The sequence below is a fragment of the Cyphellophora attinorum genome, assembly GCF_001299255.1.
Source record: "Cyphellophora attinorum strain CBS 131958 chromosome Unknown Contig40, whole genome shotgun sequence".
In the NCBI taxonomy this organism is placed as follows: Eukaryota; Fungi; Ascomycota; class Eurotiomycetes; order Chaetothyriales; family Cyphellophoraceae; genus Cyphellophora; species Cyphellophora attinorum.
Genome location: NW_017253268.1, coordinates 1 through 23,600, shown reverse-complemented (window position 1 = coordinate 23,600; position 23,600 = coordinate 1). Strand labels below are relative to the sequence as shown.

The following is a 23,600-nucleotide window of genomic DNA, read 5'->3' as shown; positions in this document are numbered from 1 at the left end:
TACAACGGACTATAAGCATGAGATCATTTTCCTGTTCCGAGGGTGAAAATCTGGGGAAACCTCTCTCTAGCTTCGAGCACCCCGCAGAGATCATCGCTACAAGCGGTCGCTACTACCTGAGCTGGTGACTGCCGGGCTTCCCAGCCACCCAAGCTCGCTCTTACCATGAGGGTCAAACGCCGACGGCATGATCGCTTGGTTGAAATGGCAGCAACCGCTTGTGTTCCAAAACAATGGTGCGTACATGTACCACATGGACCATCATAGCTGTTCAAGGTGAATTCTAGAGCAACTTAAGCCCCTCTAACACTTCGAACAAACGCACTCAAGGATTTGGCACTCAACCCGCCGGACGAAGTACTCGAAACTATCCAAAATGACACAATTATTGAGCGCCGTGCTGCTGGCATGCAGCCTACAGCTGGCACGAGCTGCAACGCCCATTCAATTGTCCATCTCACCACCAAGCAATGCCAGTGCGCCCATCCGGAAGTCTTTTGTGTCATTCAGCATCGAGTTCTCGTCCTTCCCAGATTTTGCCGGAAACAATAGCCACCCCAACAACTTCTCCTACAACCTTTTGAACAACCTAGATGGGCTTCAGGGTAGCAAGCCGATCATCAGGGTGGGTGGGAACACTCAGGATTATGCGACCGTCAATGCTAGTCAAGAGGCAGCTCTTATAGGCTCGTACGACTTCAACAAATCGAAGGACTATCCGACTACGATCAGCATTGGTCCAGCTTATTTCGAGTCCTACAACACATGGCCTGGGTATGAGTATATTCATGGACTGAACATGGGCAAGAACGGCACGATCGGCTACCAAACACTCGTTCAATCCATTCCACTGATCTGTAAGGCGTTGCCTGTCGACAAGCTTGCGTACTGGACACTCGGTAACGAGCCAGATCTTTTCAAAACGTCGGCTCAAGGACCAGTCCGACCACCGAGCTGGAACGAATCTGCTACGTGGCCGAATACATCGAGAAGACCCGCCTCATCCGTGACACCGTGAAGCTGAACTGCCCAGAAGTGATTGAGTCTGGGAAGCTTCGATACTACAGTCCAAGCTTCGCTGGCACCTCGAACAGCCTCAACATCATCAAGACCTTCCAAGTCGGGCTCGACGAAGACGGTGGGATAGCATTCATCGACAGTCATAACTACATGGGCGGCGCAACTCAGCCTGGCGTGACACTACAGAAGACTTTGATGAACCACACGGCTGTCGTGCTCAATGTCAATAAGCACTTGAACGAGAGTACGCTGCTTAAGAGCCTTGCAGGCATTGATCTCCCGTACTTGCTTGGGGAGACGAACAGCCTGTACAATCAAGGTGCGCCAGCCTTGTCGAACAGCTTCGGTGCGGCTCTTTGGGGAGTCGACTTCAACTTGTACTGCGCGGCCACTGGGATCGCACGTGTCCATATGCACCAGGGCAACAATTATCGGTACGCGGCATGGCAGCCAGTCGACACGGCCAACGAGACGATTGGAACCAAGGCACCATACTATGGCAATGTGATGGTCGCGAGCTTCCTTGGTAACCTGACTGCTGGTAACGTGTCCGTTGCGAACATTGATCTCGGCAATACCATCTACGAAAGTGCTTATGCGGCATATGTTGATGACAGACTTGAACGTATTGCTTTGATCCACATGCAAGAGTACAACTACACGGTCGGTGGGCCGAATGCAGGACGCCAGAAAGCTGCATTCACGTTGCGGCTGCCGGTCAATTCCGGTGTGTCAGCTGTTGATGTGAGCAGACTGATTGCGAATGGAAGCAACGCTATCACTGGCGTCACTTTCGGTGGGGTGTCCTATAATTACGAGCTGAACGTGGGCAGGCCTGTGAAGCTGGCGAACACGACTGCTGTTGAGACGATCAAACCCGAGGATGGTTCAATAGAGATTGACCTGCCCTGGAGCAGTGCGGTCATCTTGCAGTTGAAGTACTGATCTTGGCCGGCTATTTCTGACACTGTACGTCTAAGCACATTGATATCGCGAGGCAACGAAGCCGTTCGTGGTCTTGTTGACATAATATACCGGGAGAATTGCTCCGACTGAGGGCATGCCCGCATTTGGCGATCAACTTGCCCATCTTGGAAAGTGCTGCAGCCAATGCCTTCACTCTTCTCATCGGTACGCTACTCAAATGCGAGGATTGGGAAGCTATACAGGACACCAACCAACCTCTTTTTCCTCGTTAGGAAGCAGTAACCAGGTGTTTCCCCAGAGTCGGCTACCGCGCCGACAAGCGGGTACGGCCACGAGCAACGATTCCTTTGATGACAGATTCTTAATCCGTGCAAGCACTCGGAACAGCAACGAGCGATATCATAGCTCAGATGACACGTCAAGCCCTCCAGACAGACGCCTGATAGTGCTTGACTGTATCGTCGTACTCGACGAGGTAGCCTTCCTTGGATGAGGGTACTCTTAATGGCAACGAATCGCGATACTTCATTTCGCCAAGACCCTTACAATGAAAGAGGTTACCGTCGCGCGAAAGCAAGCGTCGTTCTTCAGAAGATCATGCTGCCTAAGCGACGACTCGCCGCGACGTGGGCAAATCCACCACAGCCGATGGGAAGTCTGCGTGTGCTCGACAGCGCCTGCCGCATTGACTGGCGGCTTGCCACCGAGCAAAGGGAACTAAACCGTGTGGCGGACCCCTTACACTCATGGAGCACAGTCCAACGGTGTCAGTGGCAACATCTTGCCTGCTCTTCTCGGAGTGTTGAATTCAGGTCTCAAACTAAATCCTGCATCGGGACTATACGAACGAGTATCCGCTCTGACCCTGTCAGGCTAGGGTAGAGAGCCAATACTCACTATATCAATACCGTCTGTTCCTGAGATATACAACATGATTTGCTCCAAAGCACTCTCACCATGGGATCGATCACAGACACCAGCAGCTTGTCTGCGGCTCTTGATACCGTAAGGCAAGCAGCTGCTCTGGGAGATGAACGCGTCACGGCTCATCTTGCCAGCTTCGCCAGAGAGCTCTCCGCTGACTGTGAGGAGCCTGCCGACTACATCCATAGGATCGGATACACGGTAAGTGTACTGTATGCTGCTAGCTACACCCTACTGACAACGCTAGGCACTTCAACAACCAGTTCTAGCCGCCATTGGCAGCTCTCGAGGCATCTTCAAACATGTTGTAACCGGACAAGAAAAGACTACCTCGCTGCAAAGTCTTGTCGAAGCGTCAGGTCTACAGGAGCAGCTTCTGAGTCAGTATACGGTGTGCTAGAGATGCCAAGCACCTGTCTAACATCATACAGCGCGTCTTCTCCGCGCCATGGTCACTTTCGGAATGCTGGACTCGCCGTCATCGGGTCATTATTCTGCCAACAGAAGGACACATGTTCTCGCTCGAGACTATGCCGATGCCGCCCTGCAGCACTTGTAAGAACTCACCATTCCCCTGTCAATGCCATGATACTGACATTTTCGTCAGCTTGAAGAACACCGGTACGGGTCTTCTAGGTATTCCAAGATGGATCGAAGCTCAAGCCAAGTCTTTGCCGTCAAAGCCTACACCATACATGCTACACAATAATACAGACCTCACGTCCATGCAATCGATGGATATAGCTGGACTGTCAGCATACATGCGGTATTGTACCCCAGACAACGGCCTATCGGCGGTATGGTCAAATGCATATCCAGTGCAAGAGGCCATCGCGTCCAGGACTGGTTCAACGCGTCCATTCTTCATCGACGTTGCTGGTGGTTGGGGTCATCAGACATCCGAAATGCTGCTCAAGTTCCCTGATATCGACGGGCGTTGTATCGTACAAGAGATTTCCTCGGTTGTCGAGCAAGCGACGTCTTTGGCCAACGGAGCGTCCAAGATCGAGTTCAAGGTTCAAGACTTCTTCAGTCCACAACCAAGCTCTGAGCATGGCGCAAAAATCTACTATCTTCGCTACATCATGCACGATTGGTCTGACGATGAGGACGTCCAAATTCTTTCGCATCTACGTGATGCTATGGCGGATGACAGTGTCATCATCATCGACGAGGTCCTGGTTCCGGAGCAGGCTAGTGGCTTTGATGATCCGTGGCCGGCTACGGTCGACATCGTGATGCTGGCTATGTTCTACAATGCCCGAGAAAGGACTGTGAAAGAGTTCACGCATTTGGCTGAGCGGGTTGGTGGTTTGAAGGTGCAGATGGCTAAGCAGTATGATGAGAGGAGGGGTAATGGCATTGTCGTGCTTGCAAAGGCGTAGGCAGATGACTTCCATCAATGTCAGTACTTCATAGATGGAAGCACATTCCAAAGCCGCTCAACCTGTAGCTATGTGTGTTGCCAAACTCTACACGCCGTATCGCATGAGCCGTGTAAATTTCGTTTTCCGTTTGCCACCAACCCCGCCAGCGCCAAGTCTTGGCATCACCTACGTGGTCGTTATATATTATTGTTACAGAAATCTGGTTCGCAATCAACCACGAGTCGATAGGAACGAGAATGCCGAGGCCCTTCACTTCGGTGTTGAGTACTTGATAGGCGAGTAGTAGGGTTCTCTGACTGTACTCGGTGAGTGGGCGATTGCTTTTTGCACTTTCAAGTCCATCCGCTGCTGTTAGTTTGAATTTCGTTGTGGGCATTTTTCGTTTTTGCTGTTTGCGACCTTACTGAAGTTATTTTGAGAAGCTCTGACTCCAAGCCTGCACATTCGCCGCTGTCTCGTTCCCATTCTTCGCCAGCAACTGCTGCACGTGATCAACAACCTCCGCACCCCGAGTCGCCGCGAAGGCACCCAGCACCAGAGCTACAAGCACCGCCAGAATCATCTGTTCAAGACTGAACTGCCTCCTCTCACCCACAGCACCCTTCGAATACGCCAACTTCTCCCCCAGCGGCCCCACGATCTTCTTGATCGGCGCGACATCATACTCCTTCGCCGCCCACGTCGCCCGCTTCATCCCCGGCAAGCCATCCATCGACCACGCATTCTTAAACGCCCAGTACTGATCCATACTCTCCTTCGCATCGCCCGTCTCCTTGAACTTCTTGTCCTTGTTCTCAAAGAAATTATTCAGCACATCCCGATATCCCTTGAAATCATAGAACGGCACACTAAACCCACAGCTCGATCCAACTTGGTCGATGTCTACGACGATAATACTCCTCGTGCCGGGAATTAAGTCGATCTTGTGCTTCGCAAGCTCAGCCTTGTTCTCGACTTCGCGATTTCGCGCCTCCACGAACTCCTTGAATTCGCGACTCCCGTTCTCAAGTACCCGACCCGTTCCCCACAGCCTCACGATCTTCGGTGCGCCCTCGTACGCATTGAACATGATGCAGATCCTTGCATTGTTGGGTTCGTGCAGATGCGAGATTGTTTCATTGCCGGAGCCCGTGAGTTCTTGGTACCAGAACTGGGAAGGGGAGGTGAGGCCGAAGTAGGGGCCGCCTTTGGGGGAGACGTTGATGTGGCCTTGGGACGAGAGCGGGGCGGTTGCGACGTAGAACATGTGCTGGGTTAGGATCCATGCTAGGAGAGATGGGGGAATTTTTTCGTAGTAGGCGCCCATTCTGACTGGGTGTGTTCCAGCGGGGCGTATGCACGGATAGGGTAGGTGCAGCGGGTCAACGGTTCGTTGGCGAGTGCTTGTTGGTGCGCAAGGCGAGAGCTCCCTGCTGCGAGTGCACTGACGATTGGCCTGCTTACAGGGAGGAATACAAGCAAAGACGTTTACGAAGAGGCGACAGCAGCCATGAACTTGTGACACACAATGGTAGATGGTCGCCTTTTTCCGATGTCGCAAGGCGGGGTCGCTGCCTCGTCCTGGGCCTCGGACGCGGGACAAACCGCTGTGGAGCCCGTGTCACGTCGCGTTCTTGAGACCGGGAGGACGGTCGAGGTCGAGGCCATCTCTAGACTTCACCTACCTAGCTGGTCGCAGTTGACGTCGCTCTCGCTGCGCTGCACAAATTTAGAGCCAGATGCTGACGTCCACGATGATGCGTCTGTCAACACATGAAATCCGTCATCGCAGAGATCCTCCGAACCGGCGTGCGTCATGTCCCGCTCCTTCTTCGTGTCGAGCGCGTTATTGTCCAAGGAGGGAAGGCAGTCTCGGCTGAGGGGAGCACAGGCAGGCGCAGGCGGCGCTCAAACACCATACATAGGCTCTATCTCACCGACGACGAATTGATCGTACAGGCACTCCTTCTGCCCGAGTTGGATCTGGAAGTCAATGAAGGAGATCAGCTTCAGATCCATAAGTACGCGGTGCGCAAAGCAGCGCGGAAGGAGCAGACCGGGCACGTGGTCTTCTTCGGGATTGAGGACTGTGACAACCTCACGCGATTACGACCAGATACGGCGGCTGCGGTGGAGGAAGAAGGTGGTTTCATTCGCGAACCTGGGAGTGCAACGTTCACGAGCGCGCAACCGTCCACCAGGAAGCGAAGCGCTTCCTCCGTATCGTCAGAGGACTTTGAGAACACGCTGCTGCCTCCATCAAAGCAACCTCGTCTCGAATCGAGTCTTGACATTCCGTCGGACGACGAGATGTCGACACCAGGTGCAACCCAGGAGTCGGAGGATGACTTCGAAGCGTTTACACCCAACGCGAACATAACACAGCATAGACGACAGGCGTTGCGCGAGCTTGATCCAAATAGATCATTCTACTTCGATGCAGTAACGTTCACGAAGCCGAAGCCATCATCGACGCCGGCGCCTGCAGCAAAGCAACCACAGCCCACGGCCGGCAAGTCACCTGCCTCCAAGCTTACGACAGCAGATCGCGCAGGATCGACTACCAAGGCACCAGCCTCGATCCCAATTCCATCTCCATCGCCCCCAACACCTCTCAACGCCCTCGAGATAACGCCCCTCTCCGCCCTCCCGTCCCTCGACCCCTCAAGCCCGACCACAATCCTCGGCATCATAACCTGGACCTCCCCGAACCTCCTCCGGCCCTCCCCGGCCTTCCCTCCCAAACGCCACGTCAAAATTCACGACATCTCCATCGGCCACCTGTTCTCCGGCGTCAGCCTCGCCGTCTACATTGACGCTGCAACCTTCAAGCCCCAGCGCGGCACCGTTGCCTTGCTACAGGATGTGGTTGTGCAGCGCTGTGGAAGTGGGAGTGGGGAAGTCAATGAGTGTTTTATGCTGAATGCTTATGCGAACTTGCCGGCAAAGTTGGCGGAGAAGCAGAAGAAGGGCATGAATGGGGATGGTGATGGCGGCGGTGGTGGGAGTAGTGGTGATGGGAAGTGGTTTATTGATGATGAGGATCAGCTGCTTGCGTTGGGACTAGAGGCAGAGGTGGATGAGTTGAGGACGTGGTGGAATGAGAGGGAGGCGAAGCGGGCCGGGACGGCGGCGCGGTCTACACAGATCGCTACCACCAGGACTGAGTCGACTTTCGTCGGAGTGTAGGCCATAGTCGCGACAGTGCTCTTCCTTGATACCCCAATGTCTAGCTTTCAGACAAAGCCGGGAGCTGCGACCAATACTCGTCCCTCTGCCCTTATCGCGCGAGACTCATCTCCGCCAGGCGCCTGTCATGCATCCTCAGCACGTACTCACCAAAATCCTCTACTGCCTTCGTTCCGTCCATCTCTTCTCACTGAACCTCTTAAGATCAGTGCACCACTCCTCGAACTTCCTCCCCAGCGTCTTCCCATACATCCACTTAACCGTATGCGCCAGCACGCCCCCCATGACCTCCCACGTCCTCACCTCACACTGCTCCTCCCCCGTCACAATAATCTCATGGAATCGCTCGGTGTTCAGGCCCTTGGCAAAAAAGTCAACCTTGTCACCCTTCCAAGCGACGCGGTAGACACCCGAGAGGTCTGTCGTGTAGCCTGGGAACTTCCCCGCTTGGAGCGATTCTTGAGGGATATACGTTGAAGGGGCGGAGGGTGTTGAGATGTCGTTGATGAGGAGGTGGGTGGGTGTTGGTTTTGAGCCGGGGTGGCCCATGACTGCGTGGAAGGTGAATTTTGTGCCTCGGCGGAGGATGGCGTGGTTGTTAGTGTCGGTTGTTCCTGTGTTCCGATCCTGGGTTGCAGAGGAGGGTTGTGAATTGATGGTGACTTTGGGAACGAATGTGCACCACTCTGGGTAGGTAGATGTGTCTAGTAGTATGTCGAAGACGAAAGACGCTGGGGCGTTGATTTGCGTTGAGGCTGTTATTGCTAGTACGCGCTCAGCCGCGGAGACGGTTGGTGTTGAGATGCCGTCTTTCGGCGGCCATGCGTTGCCATCCATCGTGACGGCTCGTGAGCGACGTCCTGCCTAATGGATAGATTTGAGGTCCGTGGAAAGTGTAGCAATACAAAAGATGAAGCCAGCTCGTTCGGTCATTGCGACACGTCATAGACTCAGTCTACGTACACCTGGAATATATACGGCTAGCGTTGCGGGCGCAATAGCCCGCAATTTATACGTGACAGGAGGTTATCATTTCAACGCAGTGAAGCCACTATGTTCGCTCCTTGGGAAAGCAAGCCTAATGAGCTAGCTCACATTTGATCAGTTTTCAGTCCAACATCATTGCTCCGAATCCGGATGGCTGCCAGTATCTGTGCAACGCAGAACGAGCCTCGGCAGATCGACTGCGAGAGTGCGATCAAGTGATATAGCGGAAGCTATCATTGATGTCAGTGTAAAAGTCCCAAGCCCCTCGTAGATCGGGAAGAGAAAAGGAGAATACTCACGTAGGATGCAAATGCCCCAAATCCCTCTGCTCCTCCTCCGTCAACCCATCCAACCGATGATCCCTCTTCCCCTGGTTCCGCAACCTGTTCTCCCTCATACACCAAAACACCCCAAATGTCGCCAACACCAACACCACAACCTGCATGCTCAGATTGATATTATGTCCAATGTGATACAATGGCGCGTCATCAACCAGATACGCCCATGTGGCCAGAATCCCACCCATCGTTCCAAGACTGACGATATACCCGCTCGCCACAGCACGAACATTAGGACCCGCGCTATTGTTGACAGCCCAGCTCAAGAAGCCCGGACCGCCGGGGAAGGCGCCGATGACCACGAGGTACACAGCGGCGTAGCGAGCGTGCTCGTCGTGGTTCCAGCGGAGGATGGAAAACCCGGCGATGCCGAGGAAGGTGAAGGAGGCAAGATAAATGCCGCGGCGGCGGGTCTTGTCTGAGATGAAGGCGATGGCGATGGCGGCGAAGCAGGCGCAGACGTAGGGCGGGACGCTGTAGAGTTGGGCTTTGGTTGCTGTCCAGCCTAGGTCGCGGAGGATGGTGGGCATGAAGATCGACACGCCCTGCACCGTAACATTGATGCAGAAGAACCCTCCCGCCGCAACAAGGTTATTGACATTCAACATCGCCCGCTTCACATGGCGCGGCTTCACAGCCTCCATCGGGTCAGACTTGTACTCCCGAATAAGCCGCTCGTGAGCGATATACCGCTCACGGTCGTTCAGCCAGTGGGCTTTCAGCGGCGATTGAGGCATCCAGATGGGCGCGAGGAGCCCGGCGAACATGGTGATCAGACCCTCGAAGAAGAAGATATTGCGCCAGGTGTGGATGGGGGCTGATTCGGTTCCCCAGCGTGGGATGCGAGCGAGGCCGGTGGCAAGGAGGCCTCCGAAGGCGCCGGCCATCGATGCTGCTGAGACGAAGATACCTATGCGGAAGTATAGCTCCTGGCGCTTGTAGAAGCAGGAGAGGAACTAGAAAGGAGCTGGATCAGGCTTGGGGCATGGGCACGCGGCGGTAGGACTTACAAAAGCGAAGCCAGGCATAGCTCCTCCTTCAAAGATACCAAGAAACGCTCGAGCCGTGCAGAGCTGCTGAAAATTGTCGACGAATGCGGTACACATCGAGACGAGGCCGAAGCCGACGACCAGGGCGGGGACTATGGTATCTTGTCAGTATTTCGGAGTGCTAAGTCCTGTCAAGGCACTTACGGTAATAACGTGGTCCGATGCGCTTCAAGATGATGTTTGAAGGCACCTCGACCAGCAAATAGACAATGTAAAAGATCGAGGATGCCCAGTTGAAGCGGTAGCCGACCAGGTTGAGGTCGGTCGCCATGCCTTGGATTCTCGCATTGCTGTAGGACGGTTAGCTTTTACTTGCTGACGAGGGTCGACTGTGGCCTCAACATACCCAATATTTGCACGACTTTGGTACAAGTTAGCTTGGATTCGTAAGAGGAAGCACCATTTGAACTCACTCCAAGAAACACAAAAGATACAATGTTGTAACTACCAAAGTTAGTCGATATCTCAGAGGTGGCGTGTTGGCAACCAACCCAAAGGCACAATCATCCAGTCGATCTTATTGCGAATCCTCTTCTCCTCCTCCTCGGTCCAGGTGATTTCCGTTGGGCCATCACTATCGCTGCTCTTCTCATCAATCTTAGAATGGTGCTCGACGTCCGCTTGGGCCTTGTAGACCTGGTTGTACACCTCGGTGGCCATGGTGACGGTGTTTCAGGCACGAAGCCGGATATCCAATTCAAATGTGGTGTACCTTCAAGTCTCAGACGAATCAACAAGTGTCGAAGAAAAATCTGAGAGGTCAAATCTCTCTAGACCTAGCAAGTGAAGTCGCCTGATCACCCTCAAATATTGTAGCCGCGCCTGCATAAATGGTGATGACTACAAGTATATATCAGCCAGCACAGAACCTGCAAGCACCATCGGATGAAGCACCATTACAAGAAGGAAAAGCGTCCACAAACGCGCATAACGAACACGACAGGCGGTTCCAGCCATTATTGCCTACCGCTCGACTTTTCCGGGGCAGGCGCACCACGCGGAGACCTGCAAGATGCGGGCTCAACTACAAACGTGGAGGGAAGGTCTGAAATTTGGCTGAAATCCGGGGATGGTATACGTGTTCATTGGTCGGGTTACACGACATACTCCAGAATGGTCAAGCATGGCTAAGGCCTGCCAGCCGGGTTTATTCATTTTTGTGCACGCAGAGTGGTTGTCGTTGACATACCCTGGCTCGCTTCGAGATCGACAAACGAGTTGCAACTCCGCGTTCGTCGCTCCGCGATTCTTGGCACATCTTGGCGCGGTAGAGCGCCCCGGCAGTTCGTTGACTGACAGGTGCCGATTCAGCCTGAATGTCTGGACCCGTGTACGTGGTTGCCGTAAATGTCGATGCTTCCTGCAGACTTCTAGTGCTCACGTGGTGGGACTCATGGGGCCACGCTGCAGACAGTGCGGGTCGGCCATCGTCTCAGGTCCGAATAATACGATGGCTGTTTCTGAACGAGCATAGCTACTAGCAACGTGGAAAAACCGAATAAGGTAACAATGGCCTTGCCTCAGTGAGGAGAGCCACAGTGCTCCCATCATCATCCCCATCCACACCACGACAATGATCGTTGGAGCATTTGCAAGCCCTGACTCACAGCCTCCGGGCTCGCCGTACCCCTGAGCCCAACCATTGCCAACGCCATTCCCTCAACAGTCTGCCTGAACATCAACCCCGTAAGCGCAAGCCCCGTTGCCACCACGTACCCGCAATCAAGCAGAATGAGCAGCGCTTCAATGTTGTTCAGCAGTACCACCCAACCAACGTAGTTGGACGCATTCGACACAAATGCCTTTCCGAGACCGCGACCTAGTGATGCCTCCGAGTCCGGCTCGGAGGAGTCGGAGTTGGCGGTCGGCCAGATGACCAGCAGGATGGGGAAAAGCTTTGTGCAGCTCGATACAAGCAGCGCCGTTGAGATCGCTGAGGGTGAGGCGCGGCCTGAGACTGTCTCGTCGCTGCTGGGATCGCCCGGCTGACGTTTGTCGAAGCGGTCCATTAAATATCTCGACAGGAATCGGATGGAGGCATGCTGCGCGACGGTCGCGAGAACGTTCATAGTCAGGAAGAAGAGGTACTGCGTGATGATCGGTGCATTAGCCAGCGCCCATTCTGGCCCTCCTCCTTCGCCGTGCTCGGCTCCTGAGAGGGAGGTGTTTGAGCGTTCGATCCGGGCCCAGGTGATGTAGACATCGAACAGGACGAGTAGGATGCCTAGGCGTAGTATGCTTGGGTCGAGCTTGTTGTCTGTGCGACCTAGGCGGTTATAGAGGAGGTGGCGGTAGACCTTGGTTGCCATCGTTAGTGAAGTCTAAATACTGCCTGGTATCGCGTACCTGAGGCTTGATCAACACAAGATCGATGAAAAGTACCACGAAGTCATGTTCGACATATCTAAATGCGCGTCAGCCTAGCTGATATGACTGATGGGCATTGCTCTCGGAACGCACTTGTCGGCAAAAGATCCACACCTGGTACACTGAGTCAATCGCACTCCTTTCCCAAGCGATCTGTCATCTGCCTTCGAATACTTGGTATATAGGTTCTTCACAGGCGAGTTGCATGTTATGCAGATTGGCATGTTTGCAGCGAGACATCACTGGTCATTGATGAAGTGCATATGATGAGATAGCAAGCAGAGACAGTGATGCCTTAAGTTTCGATGATCGACCTGCCAAGCCTGCCCAAAGTACTCGTGACAGACAGAAGTCCCAAACAGGCAGGTCACCTGCTACATTCTCAACAGTTCTCAGAGTAAATGAAGATTACGAGACAACCTGAAAGGTGCGAATAGCGATTCCAATGCTGCGATTGCTCCTGCGACTGGGATTCTGCGAAGGCGAAAAGAAGCAAGCTTGAATTTGGATACATTGTTTGTACAATCAGAACCGACTGCGCTCAAAGGCTGCTAGTGCGAGTAGAGTAGAGAGTAGGTGCCTTCCCTGGCCACGATAATCACCAATAATCCTGCCGCCGTTATGCAAATCATGCTGCAAGCCCAACCGATCCCATGCACATCTCGTGCAACGCTGCAAACGCCACGCTTGCTTGCATTCCTGCGCAAGTACCTAGCTCACAATGAATATGTGCAGAAGATATCAGTACAACCCGCCTCTGCGCGAAACGTTAGCTCTTGTCCCCTTAACACGAGTTCGTAAGACATACCTTCCCCTCCCGCACCGAAAAGCACACCAGTCACACTACATGATTTCAATCATCATCAGCCTCTTCTTCTTATACGCGTTTCGCCGACGGACACTGCTCTCACAGTCGCTACATACAGTTCGATCGTCGCACCCCGTGTTATGGAAGATGCAGTATTCGCTCTTGCAGAACCGACAGCAGCGAGTCGCGAGTGGCGCGCATGCTCGGCAGACTTTGCCGCATCCCCAGCAGTCGCGTTGGACGGCGAGGTCTGGATGGAACTGTGGAGGAGAATGGTCTGTCAGCGTGTGGTCTCAAGACAAGTAGCGGAGGAGGGCTCGGTGTGATTTTTGGGGGCGCCTTTCGAGAGAGAAGAATCGCAAGAACAGGGAACTCCCGTACATTGGCATCATGATCCCCATGTAAGAGTTCTCTCATCCCCACATTCCTCCCGCTCCAGCGCCCGCCATTTCCTCAGCGATCAGGCAGTGCTCGACACAGAAACCATTATGTACCTTGATGCTCGATGACTGGCCGTCATTTGCGGCCGTGGCCTGGATATGAGGGTTCTCAGCGTTGGCGAGAGCTTTGCCTTTTCGTGGGTTGTAGCAGTCGGGGCACCACCATCGGTGACAGCTGTCGCAGTGGCGGTTGTCGATGCACCACTGACAGGAGACGATTAGTCGTTGTGACTTTGTTGGGCCCGTAGGTGGTCGGGTTGCGTCCACGATGTTGCCGGAGGAAGCTGGTGGCCATACCAACGGGAATTCGTCGAGGCTGCTACGGCCCCAGATTGGGCCATCCAGTGGGCCACGTCCGCATCCTTCGCACCCGGAAGGACCTAGGGCGATGGTCGCGACCGTAGGCATTGTTGGCCGCTGGTCCTTGACGTGATCTCCCACTACCGCGTCCATCTCCGTATGCATGTGAGTACACAGCACGGCATCGAACCAAATGATACCTCTGCAAGCTGATATTGTTTGGACCCACAATGTCGAGTCAGATTGTGATATGTTCATCAAACGACCTGTTGGCGCGTAGTATCCAGCAGTACGGCCTGACTTAGCCGTCGGCAAAGCGCCCAACTGGGCTCCATCAACCGCTGTTACTCCCGAGGCGTCCTTAGTAGTTACTATCTGCAGCGGGTCGGTGAAGTAGTACAATCCACGAAGACGTGGCGTATTCTCTGTCCGACCGGGCCGGCACAAATACTGAAGCAGTTGCTGCAGCTTGTACTGGTTGATGTTTGGACACTTTCGGATGCTGAGCAGTCTGATGTTGTATTCTGTAGAAGTGACAATCTCGTGTAGCAGATCGTTTGTCACTGATGCGAGCTGATCTAGAATCAATGTCTTCACTGACGGTCTGCAGCTATTAGCACTCGTACACTGGAGCTAGCAAGAGCTTCAAAACCCCAGACTATCTGCGCTGGTTGTGCTGGCCCAAACCCGTCGTCACTTCCCGCCAAGGCCAGAGGAAAGAGGACTCACAGGATCTTTCGCCGCCTCAAAATACTTAACACACCACGCAGCGGACCAGCATAGAAGTCGTCCTCGGTCAAGCTCTCATCCATACGCTCAGCCCGAAAAATCTGCCCGCCAGAATCCACAGGCCCGATGTAACGCGTATATGTCCCTCGACATCGCGACAGGTCTAGAGACCGGAATGTATCGGGGGAGTCGGCGACAATGGCTTTGAAGGCTTTCGAAGTTCTCCCGAGAGCAAATCGTGATGGAAGTGGGAGATGGTCGATGATGGCGTCGCTGATGATGTTGTTGGATAGCAGGGTGATCAGTTCAGGTGGCAAGGATGCTGTTTCCATAGTACGCGTGGAAATGCTCGTGAAGTCCGAATCGGTATCAGGTCGAAGCTGAACGTGTTCTGTGGTGGTTCAGCTGATGACGCTCAATGTTGGTACATATTATTGATACAAAAGCAAAGGCATGGTCAGTCATGAGATGATGTATAAGAGTACGGTGAGGATTCGAAGTCAGTTCGAGACGTGCATGCCTTAGGTCAGCAGGGATTTGCCTGATCCAATGCTTACTAGCGTGGGGTCCCAACAGAAGGTACGGTACCTTATGTACAGTAGGGCCGATTCGCCGCCCACCGCATTATTGCTCACAATGTTACGGGTAAGTGTTACGCGGCACTCAATGCAGACAGCGGACGGGAGGCCGGGAGGGTCTCGTTTCGGGTCTCACGATCTGCACTACGATTATACGATGATGGATTGATGCCTTCATCGAGGCGTGCTAACAATGAGATTACGGTGAGACAGCCAGAGAGCCCGTTATGCTTCACTTCCAGCTCTTCGTCCTAGACATACGTATGCAACCAAGCCGCCAATGGAACGATCCTTGTACTCCATGCTTATAACCGCAGAATGCCAAACACCTATGCAACAAGTAAGAAGACCGCGATTCGATGCTGATGAAACTCCCCGGATATGAGGATCCGGTCGCCTATCCTCGCTTATAACTCGTGCCCTGCATAAAACTTCGGCTTCGGAGACACTGAAGGCGCCGCCTGCTGCATGAGCATGCCCGGATTAAGTGCCAGAGTGTCGTAAGGGTTGATACCCAGGGTATCAGTGTCGGTAACGTAGCCACTCAGGTAGAAGCCCAATAGCACGACTGCGTACGTGAGTACAAGAATACTGCCCTTGAAATAATTGCTCTTCCCTTCCGTACAGATGTAGCTGAGCAGGAAGACACAAAGAATGGTCGTAACCATGTCCCATTGTGGAAAAATGAGTTGGAACGTATGCTCCAGGAGGTTGGTCGGATCGATGAATCTACCGTATAATGCGGAGTATAGCACAAGAGCTGGGATCTGCAGCAGGCAGACTTGTAGTGCATAGGCCGATCCAATTTCCATACTCAGGGCGATGTTGCCGTTCATTGCGAATGATATGGCGTTGAGAAACTCAGTGGTGTTGGGCACAAGGGCAAACAGGGTGATGCCTAAGAACTTTTCGTTGATGTCGGAGGACTCGAGCACCACATCAACAGTGTCGACAAGGACCTCAGCGATGAGAGCGTACGCCACGGTGGCGGTCAGAAGGATGACCAGTGACTTCTGTCGCGACCAGTTGGGAGCATCGTGTCCGCCTGTAGGATGATCGGCCACACCTGGTGGACCTGGTGGAGCTGCAGGCACATGCACAGGAGCACCTATGGTGTCCAATCGTTGTGGCATGGGAGGCTTAGGAGTCTTATCGTGTCGTTGATGGGTTGCTTGGTATGATGCTTGTCGTGGATTCGAGACGGCATCACGAGCAGCTACAGTAGCAGCCGTGGCTGCAAGTTCTGCCACTTGACGAACGAGATTACTATTCTCTTCGGCAGACAGACCAGGCAACATTTCGGGCTGATGTCCAGGCGTTGAAGCCCCACTGCGAACGATCTTCGGTGGTGGTTTATGAGGCAAGTCATTCTGCAGCTGCTGATCGATACCGTCAAGCTTGGCATCCCGCTTCGACTGCTCAGCGACTTCTCCATCTTGAGGAAGGCCAGCTTGCCGAAGGGATTGTCCAAGAATCTTCTTGTACAGTTGCGAGTCTCGAATGTTCGCGCGCGATACATACGTACCATGAGCGACATGGGACCCAGTCGGAGGGTGAATGCTCTGTCGTCTCGTGTCGGTGGGACTGACATCCAGGGTCTGAGATGCACTGACTGGCTTCTTTTCGTCAACTTCGCTGCTCCAGATGATGGCGGCATGTGTGCGCAAAGTGAAGAAGCAGCCAATGATGTATGACGAAAAGAGTAGGATGGCCGCAGCCCATGCAAAAGGTCGGACGGCACTTTCGTAGAATTGATCGTTGATCGCAGGGACTTGACGGAAGTAGCATCGACGGCAGTCTCGATCCTCATCGCTGTTCGTGCTACATTGCTTGCAGATCAATTCGTGACTACCGTAGATCTTGTAAAACAGCGTAGGTGCGAAAGCTGCAATCATCGCAAACAACAGCATCGTCGAGCTGGCGGAAGCAGACTGCACATTGAAGCGTTGTGTTTTCCTTTTAATGGCGCCGAAGATCATTGAGAGTCCAGGCAGGAAGAGGATACCGGCGAAAATGCTGCCAACGATACTTCCTTCGACTAATTGACCCTTGCCCTCATTCAGAGCAATGCAGTAGAGGTAGACCTCAACCACGGTCGAGAAGAATGCGTTAACGGCGGCACCCATGCCCATGGTTGATTGTGCTGAGATCGAAGCGACCGCTTGTCCTATGAAATAGGCAAGAGGGATGATTGACACTAGCCCCAATGTGAACAGCAGTCCAGGTCCCGTGCACCAGGTGTCGATGTGCAAGGTCTCCCTGAGGATGAAGTTGTCGAATATCACGAACGCCACTAAGCCCAGGAGATTGATCAGGAAAATGTTTGTGCCATCCAGGGTGTACTTCCAGTACTTGATACCGACAGCTCGATATGTGCAGAGCAAGATCGAAGATGACCTCGAGTCCCTAGCCTGTGATTGATCATCGTGGAAGCTGAGCGCCAACGGCCTTTTTCGGAGCTGAATGAGGAGGATCTGCAGGACACGGCCCATGGGAATCCAGAAGACTAAGAACCAACACATCAAGGAGACCAGCACCATGAGAGGCGCCAAGTTAAAGTAGAAGAAGACGAAAAAGATCACACGTCCCAGCGTCCACCTCCCACGACCGAATAGCCGTCGCTTGTTAGACGTACTGGCCTCGGTGTCATGCCGCTCGCCTCTGCCGGATCGCTCAAGTAGGCTGTCGTGCTCGCTAGCAGTGTCGATGCTGTTGCGTCGTCTACCAACAATGGAACCAGTGTGTGTCAACGTAGGGCCAAACATGAGTCGGCCGTATTCGAGATCACCAGCCTGCCATCGTTCATATTCGCCGATGCTCCTGCCCTCTCCTTCGTCTTCGTCTGCGTAGTTTTCATCCTGTTCGAGACGGACAAACTTCCCGAATGGCCAGAATAGATACTTTGACACGCCCCAGAATATCCGGCCATACGCTTTAGCAGACGGTTCGAAGGCAAAGAGAAAGCAGACAAGTGCTCCAATGACAGCAGCTATGGCCAGCCACCAGCCGAAAAGGACAGTCCATAGGACATTGAAAGACCAGAGCCACGGACTGACTATTTGGCTTGGCGAGGAATGAATGTCGTCCTCGGCATTCTTCTCCACTGATCTGTTCTTCTTGTACAATGCAGGCTTCCAGATCCTGATGCCGAACGGATGGGTCTCGTTGATGGCCAGCTGACGGTCCTTGAGAGTGAAGCTTTCTGCATCGCTGAGATCGACGTCATCTTCCTGCTCTTCTTCTTCTGCTTCGGCTGCCATCTCCTCTTCCGCTTCCTCAGCCTCTTCGACCTCTACAGGAATATCGGGACGCTTTGGGGTTTGTGGCTCAGCTGCGGGTGGTTGCTCTTCGATCGCTTCTTCCTCCTCCCTGCTCGAGTCTACACGCGGAAGCTGGGGTGGGGCATAGGTGGTCCGTCTCCGGCGTGTTGACTGCGATCTTGAACCTGGTCGAAGGGTCCTTATGTCTCGGTCTTCTTCTACCTCGCTGGGGTCGTCATCCACGGAGAAAGATTCTCCGCGATGGGGCTTGTTTGTCGATGCTCGGCGTGCTGCTGGCGGCCTCTTCATGCGACCTGGCTGCGGAGACAGTAACGGGAAATAGCCACCACTGTCTGGATGCCTGGCCTCGGTTGGGGACTGCGGCTGGAGTCCTGTCGCCTGTCTGGTGGCTCCGCGAGGACGGGAGATGGATATGCTTCCTGAATACTGTCAACTTGCTCTCATGTTTTCCAAAACTTTGTGACGTACCATATTCACGTGGCGTACCCAAGCGACTGAAACGTCTGCGCTCCTCATCGTCCCCGATTGAACTTGGTCCAGACTGCTGCTGACTGCGTGTTGTCTGCGACTGCTGTGACTGAGACTCGGCCAGCGGTTCAAGTCGCGGACTGCGGGGTCCGACTGGAGTGCCGTTGCCAGACATGTTCGGGTCGTTCAACGGCGGCATACGTCCGGAGATGCTAGGAGAAAGGCGAGCGCCTTTGCGCGTGTTATGATGCTGAGTGCAGCCGTAATGGCTGTTCAGATGATACTGATCTCGTCCATGGAATGTACGGGACGGGACGACGGCCAGCACATCATCTGATCTCGATGCAATATGTCTGGCAGCCTGGAGAATGATTTGAGGCCGATGTGTCGCAAGCTTGACCGGGTGACGATCAGTCCACGCAAGCAGTCGCAAGCAGCAAGCACGTGCGTTCAAGGCGTCCCAAGGTGCAGTAGGACTCCAGCAGTGGCTTTGTTAGGACTTGGCTCTCGGCTTGCCCAGTGCCCTCGCCGGATGAGTCCCCTGGTAGTTTCGTAGCCCCTAGCAACGCCTATATCCTACAGTCCTCCTATGTGTACACACTGCAGTGATGGCAAGCATGTAACTAGATTTTCATCATGGCAACGAGTACTCACGTCAGAGAATACAATGTTCGCTTGAAGATGAACAGTGAACAGTAAGGATGCATTCAGTATATATCTCATCACTAAATTGCTGTGAAAGTGTGCAAAGCAATTGCTTTGTGGACATTGTTTACGTGCTTTATGGGAGGTGACTCTTCTGCTTAGCGCCTAAATTGCTGGCAGTGAATAGGGTCCCCCACCACCCCATCACTGCGCCTGTTTTCTCCTCGCTCCTCAGTTTCATCCTCGTTTGCCCTAGCCAAACGGCAGTCCGCAGCATTTTAGGGTACAACTCCACTTGTTTAGACACCTCATCTGCCCGTCATCAATACTCGAAGTAGTCTCCTCAACATTGTCGCATTCTCTGGCGGACCAGTATTTCGACGTTGGATATATCAGATTGAACACATCATTCACCGGGCGATTGCCAGGTGCAACACAGAGACCTCCAAGGGCGAAAACTCGAGTCGATACACCAATGCAGCTTCCTTTGGCGCCTCGATCGTACCTTCCTGACGGCGCCTCTCAGCTCACTTTCCACGATGCCGCCGTCGGTGTCTGCCTTCGCAGACGGCGACGACTCCTCTACGATCTCATCACTTAGTGATCTGTCTGTTCCCGCCGGTCTGCGACACCTGACTCCATCATCGCCCTCCTCCGAGCTAAGTTCAGCGAGGTCGGTCAGTCCACCACCCGCATTCCTTAGACCACTCTCGCCGCCAGCGTCGCAGGATGCAGGCGAAGACATGCAGCCTGCTCGTAAGCGCAGGAAATTAGAGTCGCATCATCGGGTCACGCAGCATCTGGACCTCCTCTCAGACGATGCGCAATCCGAGTATGACCGTCAGCAAGCTCTAGATACACTCCTCAAGGCGATCAAGAAGAGGCGGAAGATCGTAGTAGTCGCCGGCGCCGGTATCTCTGTTGCTGCAGGCATCCCCGATTTCAGATCGGCGGATGGCTTGTTCCAGAGCCTCAGAGCAGCGCACAAGCTGAAAGGCTCGGGCAAGGAGCTGTTCGATGCATCCGTCTACAAGGACGACTCGGCGACATCTTCCTTTCACGACATGGTCCGCCGACTTGCCCTTCTATCTAGAGACGCAAGGCCCACACTATTCCATCGCCTGCTCGCCAGACTGTCCGCAGAAGGCAGACTCCTACGAGTCTATACCCAAAATGTTGATGGACTCGAGAACAGATTACCACCACTCGCCACGACAATTCCGCTCCCACATAAGGCGCCATGGCCGAAGACGATTCCGGTACATGGTGGGCTCGAGAAGATGGTCTGCCAAAAATGCCAGTATCTGGCTGATCTAGACGAGGAGCTGTTCCGTGGATCAGTTCCACCGCCGTGTCCCGAATGTCAAACACGTGACAACATTCGGACAGAGCACGCTGGCAAGCGAAGTCACGGTATTGGGAAGCTACGACCACGTATGGTCTTGTATCATGAAAGCAATCCAGACGAAGAGGCCATAGGTGCTGTCACGGCAGGTGACTTCAAAACCCGACCGGATTGTGTAATTGTCGTCGGCACTAGCATGAAGATCAAGGCAATGAATCGCATCGCCGAGGAAATGTGCAAGATTGTTCGAGGTCGGAAAGAAGGCACAACAATTTGGATCAACCACGACCCGCCACCTGCGAAGTTTGAGAACCTGTGGGATCTTGTCGTTAGGGCTGACGCCGACGATATCGCGCAACGTGTGAATTTCAAGGAATGGGATGATACCACTCAGGACATCGTCGAATCGTACACCGACTCGGACGTCGAGAGAGCAAGAGGCAGCAGCGGAACGCCCTTGGTTCAGGTTCCATCGCCCAAGAAGACTCTGATCGGCTCAAGACTCGCATCAGATACGCCTCCAATGTCGCCTCGACCTACGAAAGAGCCCGAAGCCGCATCAAACTTCATCTTGGAAGTGCAGAGATCTCCTACGAAGCCCAAAGCATCAAAACCAGCAATGAAGAATCCAGCCAGCAAATACCAGCCGCTCAAAAATCTGCCTGGATTCACCAAAGACACGGCACAGAAGTCGCAAAGAAAGCCCCAAGCAAAACGCCCACCAGGAAAGCCCAGACAGCCGAAAGGACAGATGGCAACAATGTTCAAGTCAACGAAAGTCTCAACTCCAACGACTGTGGCGGTCAAGAAAGAAGTCAAGCCGCTTTCACCGACCCAAAACATCCCAAAGTCACCTGTCACGATCAAGTTCAGGTTCGGCACCAAGTCCGAGTACTCTAGCACAGAAGCCACTCCACAGCCCGAATCACCACGTGAATTGCTGGTCGATACACCTCCGGCTCAAAGAGCATCACCTCTGCCATCCGATTCGAGACCTGGCTCCAGTAGTAGTAACCAGGAAACTATCAGTCCATCATCGATACCCAAGGGGATGAAGGATCTACTGTGCTGATTGGGACAAAGGAAAGAGAGATGCGAGGTATCCTTCGTTGTCTCGTATACCCAGGTGCCGTAGCTTTAGCACATCGCAGGTGAAACTACATGAGCAGCATTGGCAGCTACATTACAAACACTCGTGACTTATGCCTAATAGTACTTCCTTCTAGTTTAGCAAGAGTATTCTCCGAGATGAGCTCATTTGCGCAACGCCGACGAGTGTTTCCCTCTGAGCCGAGAACGAGGTGTGAGATGCAATCACAGTCACAAATTGGTGAATGCGTTTACTGTGAATGTGTGCTGATGCCTTCCTGTGCAACTAGCCGCTGCCACTCGCGACGTATATGTATATAAATGCAGACTCCTACTCTTCGAGAGACTGGTTCGACCGGATTCATTCTTCAGCATGTCAGCACCTGGTTGACGAAGCAAGATCCATGCAGCGTAGCAGACCACTGATAAGGTACTAGGTGACACTTTGCATGTAGCAGCAGATCAGACAACAGCACAGCAGACCAGAGAAGGATCAGAAGTTTGGATCATCAACAGGTTGTGTCATCCGGCTCGAGTTCAGACCAAAACTATATCACATCATCCGGCTCAAGTTCTGACCCGATTTACGGCACGTCATCCGGCTTAAGTTAAGATGGCCTAATTCTATACATGCCACTTTGGCTCGTCCAGGTAGAGAACACTCTTCTGAAGGACTCTTCGTAATAGGCGACATGTACATAACACAGACTCTGATGCATGACCCAAGACTTTGCTCACCGTTTGGATATGTCATAGATACTACATGTGCATATGAGAGATTCGTTGTATGTACTGTGGTCGTCAAATATGGACAGGATCCTTGGTTCCCCAGGATGTTGCACCCTCTACTATAACCACACCTTCGTACTTGGCCAGGGAATAGACTCGGTAAGAACTCGAGCAGCTCACATCGCCTGCCCGACGCCGCGCTGATCACCGTAATAGCCTCCACCCTGCATACTCCTCCTCATCCTCCCCCCACTACCCATCCCATCGCTCCCAATCGGACTCACCGGACTCTCCAACCCACCACTAAACCTCGCACCACCCCCAGGCCGACTCCAACCACCCGGCATCCCATGACTCACACGCCAGCTCTCATCACTACCCGCGCTCTCTTCCTCACTACTCATCCTGCTCCCCTGCGTAGTCATCGTGTTTCCCCGACTCGCGCTCCCACTCCTCCTTCCCTCCGAGCCGGGCGGCGGGTGGCTTTGGGGCCCATGACGCCGTTCTGAGCATAGTCGTACTCCCCACCCGACCTCCTTCGAGGCACGTTGTGGTGCGGGTAGCCGTTATCCCCGACTATAGATTTCGACGTGTACGGCGGTGACGGCGGGCGGTTTGCGCCGGGGAAGGCATTGGGTGGGTAGTGGGCTGGGTTTGTTGGATCGAAGGAGGCAGACTGTGGGTAGATTGGTGGGACGCTATCCCGATGGAATGGGTTGTCGTTGTAGGAAGTTTGATACTCACCGCTCTGCCGAGGTGTTCTGCGCGGACTGCGGGAAGGCAGAGGCGGCATGGTGTGCGCTGGAGGATAGTAGTTGTTGTAGTCGTCGGGATGGTCGGGGAAGCTGCGTGGGCGGGAGTGGGTGCTTGAGGAGCGCGAGCGGATTGAGCGGCCGCGGGAGTTGGAGCGGGAGCGGGAGCGGGATTGTGGGTGGTCGCGGTGTGCGCTGGCGAAGTAGGATCGACGTGGTCGCTCTAAAATTATCTGGGATTCGGCACTTTTGCAAGCACAGCATCAAT

The 23,600-nt window shown here is 53.7% G+C and overlaps 11 protein-coding genes across 11 annotated transcripts; 4 read left to right on the top strand and 7 right to left on the bottom strand.

The window, feature by feature from the left end:
• Positions 1 to 376: 376 nt before the first annotated feature.
• AB675_11660 (Beta-glucuronidase) lies at positions 377 to 1,965 on the top strand (the record flags this gene model as incomplete). The annotated part of the gene is made up of 2 exons (XM_018140527.1): positions 377 to 885; positions 936 to 1,965. The coding sequence occupies 2 exons, from the start codon at positions 377 to 379 to the stop codon at positions 1,963 to 1,965; spliced, it is 1,539 nt and encodes a 512-aa protein (XP_017995410.1).
• Positions 1,966 to 2,904: 939 nt separating this feature from the next.
• On the top strand, positions 2,905 to 4,256 carry AB675_11659 (Demethylsterigmatocystin 6-O-methyltransferase; the record flags this gene model as incomplete). The annotated part of the gene is made up of 4 exons (XM_018140525.1): positions 2,905 to 3,072; positions 3,119 to 3,251; positions 3,303 to 3,426; positions 3,479 to 4,256. 4 exons carry the CDS (start codon positions 2,905 to 2,907, stop codon positions 4,254 to 4,256), a joined length of 1,203 nt encoding a protein of 400 aa, XP_017995426.1.
• Positions 4,257 to 4,668: 412 nt separating this feature from the next.
• Positions 4,669 to 5,565, bottom strand: AB675_11658 (uncharacterized protein; the record flags this gene model as incomplete). Its single annotated transcript, XM_018140524.1, has 1 exon — positions 4,669 to 5,565. One exon carries the CDS (start codon positions 5,563 to 5,565, stop codon positions 4,669 to 4,671), a length of 897 nt encoding a protein of 298 aa, XP_017995371.1.
• A 446-nt stretch (positions 5,566 to 6,011) lies between these two features.
• Positions 6,012 to 7,427, top strand: AB675_11657 (uncharacterized protein; the record flags this gene model as incomplete). The annotated part of the gene is made up of 1 exon (XM_018140523.1): positions 6,012 to 7,427. The coding sequence occupies one exon, from the start codon at positions 6,012 to 6,014 to the stop codon at positions 7,425 to 7,427; it is 1,416 nt and encodes a 471-aa protein (XP_017995377.1).
• A 159-nt stretch (positions 7,428 to 7,586) lies between these two features.
• Positions 7,587 to 8,264, bottom strand: AB675_11656 (uncharacterized protein; the record flags this gene model as incomplete). Its single annotated transcript, XM_018140522.1, has 1 exon — positions 7,587 to 8,264. One exon carries the CDS (start codon positions 8,262 to 8,264, stop codon positions 7,587 to 7,589), a length of 678 nt encoding a protein of 225 aa, XP_017995402.1.
• A 361-nt stretch (positions 8,265 to 8,625) lies between these two features.
• AB675_11655 (putative transporter) lies at positions 8,626 to 10,461 on the bottom strand (the record flags this gene model as incomplete). The annotated part of the gene is made up of 7 exons (XM_018140521.1): positions 8,626 to 8,644; positions 8,714 to 9,708; positions 9,763 to 9,893; positions 9,946 to 10,091; positions 10,148 to 10,162; positions 10,215 to 10,245; positions 10,293 to 10,461. 7 exons carry the CDS (start codon positions 10,459 to 10,461, stop codon positions 8,626 to 8,628), a joined length of 1,506 nt encoding a protein of 501 aa, XP_017995383.1.
• Positions 10,462 to 11,351: 890 nt separating this feature from the next.
• On the bottom strand, positions 11,352 to 12,110 carry AB675_11654 (Protein arv1; the record flags this gene model as incomplete). The annotated part of the gene is made up of 1 exon (XM_018140520.1): positions 11,352 to 12,110. One exon carries the CDS (start codon positions 12,108 to 12,110, stop codon positions 11,352 to 11,354), a length of 759 nt encoding a protein of 252 aa, XP_017995415.1.
• A 1,279-nt stretch (positions 12,111 to 13,389) lies between these two features.
• Positions 13,390 to 14,777, bottom strand: AB675_11653 (uncharacterized protein; the record flags this gene model as incomplete). The annotated part of the gene is made up of 2 exons (XM_018140519.1): positions 13,390 to 14,320; positions 14,446 to 14,777. The coding sequence occupies 2 exons, from the start codon at positions 14,775 to 14,777 to the stop codon at positions 13,390 to 13,392; spliced, it is 1,263 nt and encodes a 420-aa protein (XP_017995379.1).
• Positions 14,778 to 15,430: 653 nt separating this feature from the next.
• On the bottom strand, positions 15,431 to 18,947 carry AB675_11652 (Low affinity vacuolar monovalent cation/H(+) antiporter; the record flags this gene model as incomplete). Its single annotated transcript, XM_018140518.1, has 2 exons — positions 15,431 to 18,723; positions 18,773 to 18,947. 2 exons carry the CDS (start codon positions 18,945 to 18,947, stop codon positions 15,431 to 15,433), a joined length of 3,468 nt encoding a protein of 1,155 aa, XP_017995352.1.
• Positions 18,948 to 19,956: 1,009 nt separating this feature from the next.
• AB675_11651 (NAD-dependent protein deacetylase hst4) lies at positions 19,957 to 21,834 on the top strand (the record flags this gene model as incomplete). Its single annotated transcript, XM_018140517.1, has 1 exon — positions 19,957 to 21,834. The coding sequence occupies one exon, from the start codon at positions 19,957 to 19,959 to the stop codon at positions 21,832 to 21,834; it is 1,878 nt and encodes a 625-aa protein (XP_017995427.1).
• Positions 21,835 to 22,756: 922 nt separating this feature from the next.
• On the bottom strand, positions 22,757 to 23,578 carry AB675_11650 (uncharacterized protein; the record flags this gene model as incomplete). The annotated part of the gene is made up of 2 exons (XM_018140516.1): positions 22,757 to 22,993; positions 23,032 to 23,578. Coding segments are annotated over 2 exons (784 nt in total), but the record flags the coding sequence as incomplete, so codon positions are not given.
• Between the last annotated feature and the right edge of the window lie 22 nt (positions 23,579 to 23,600).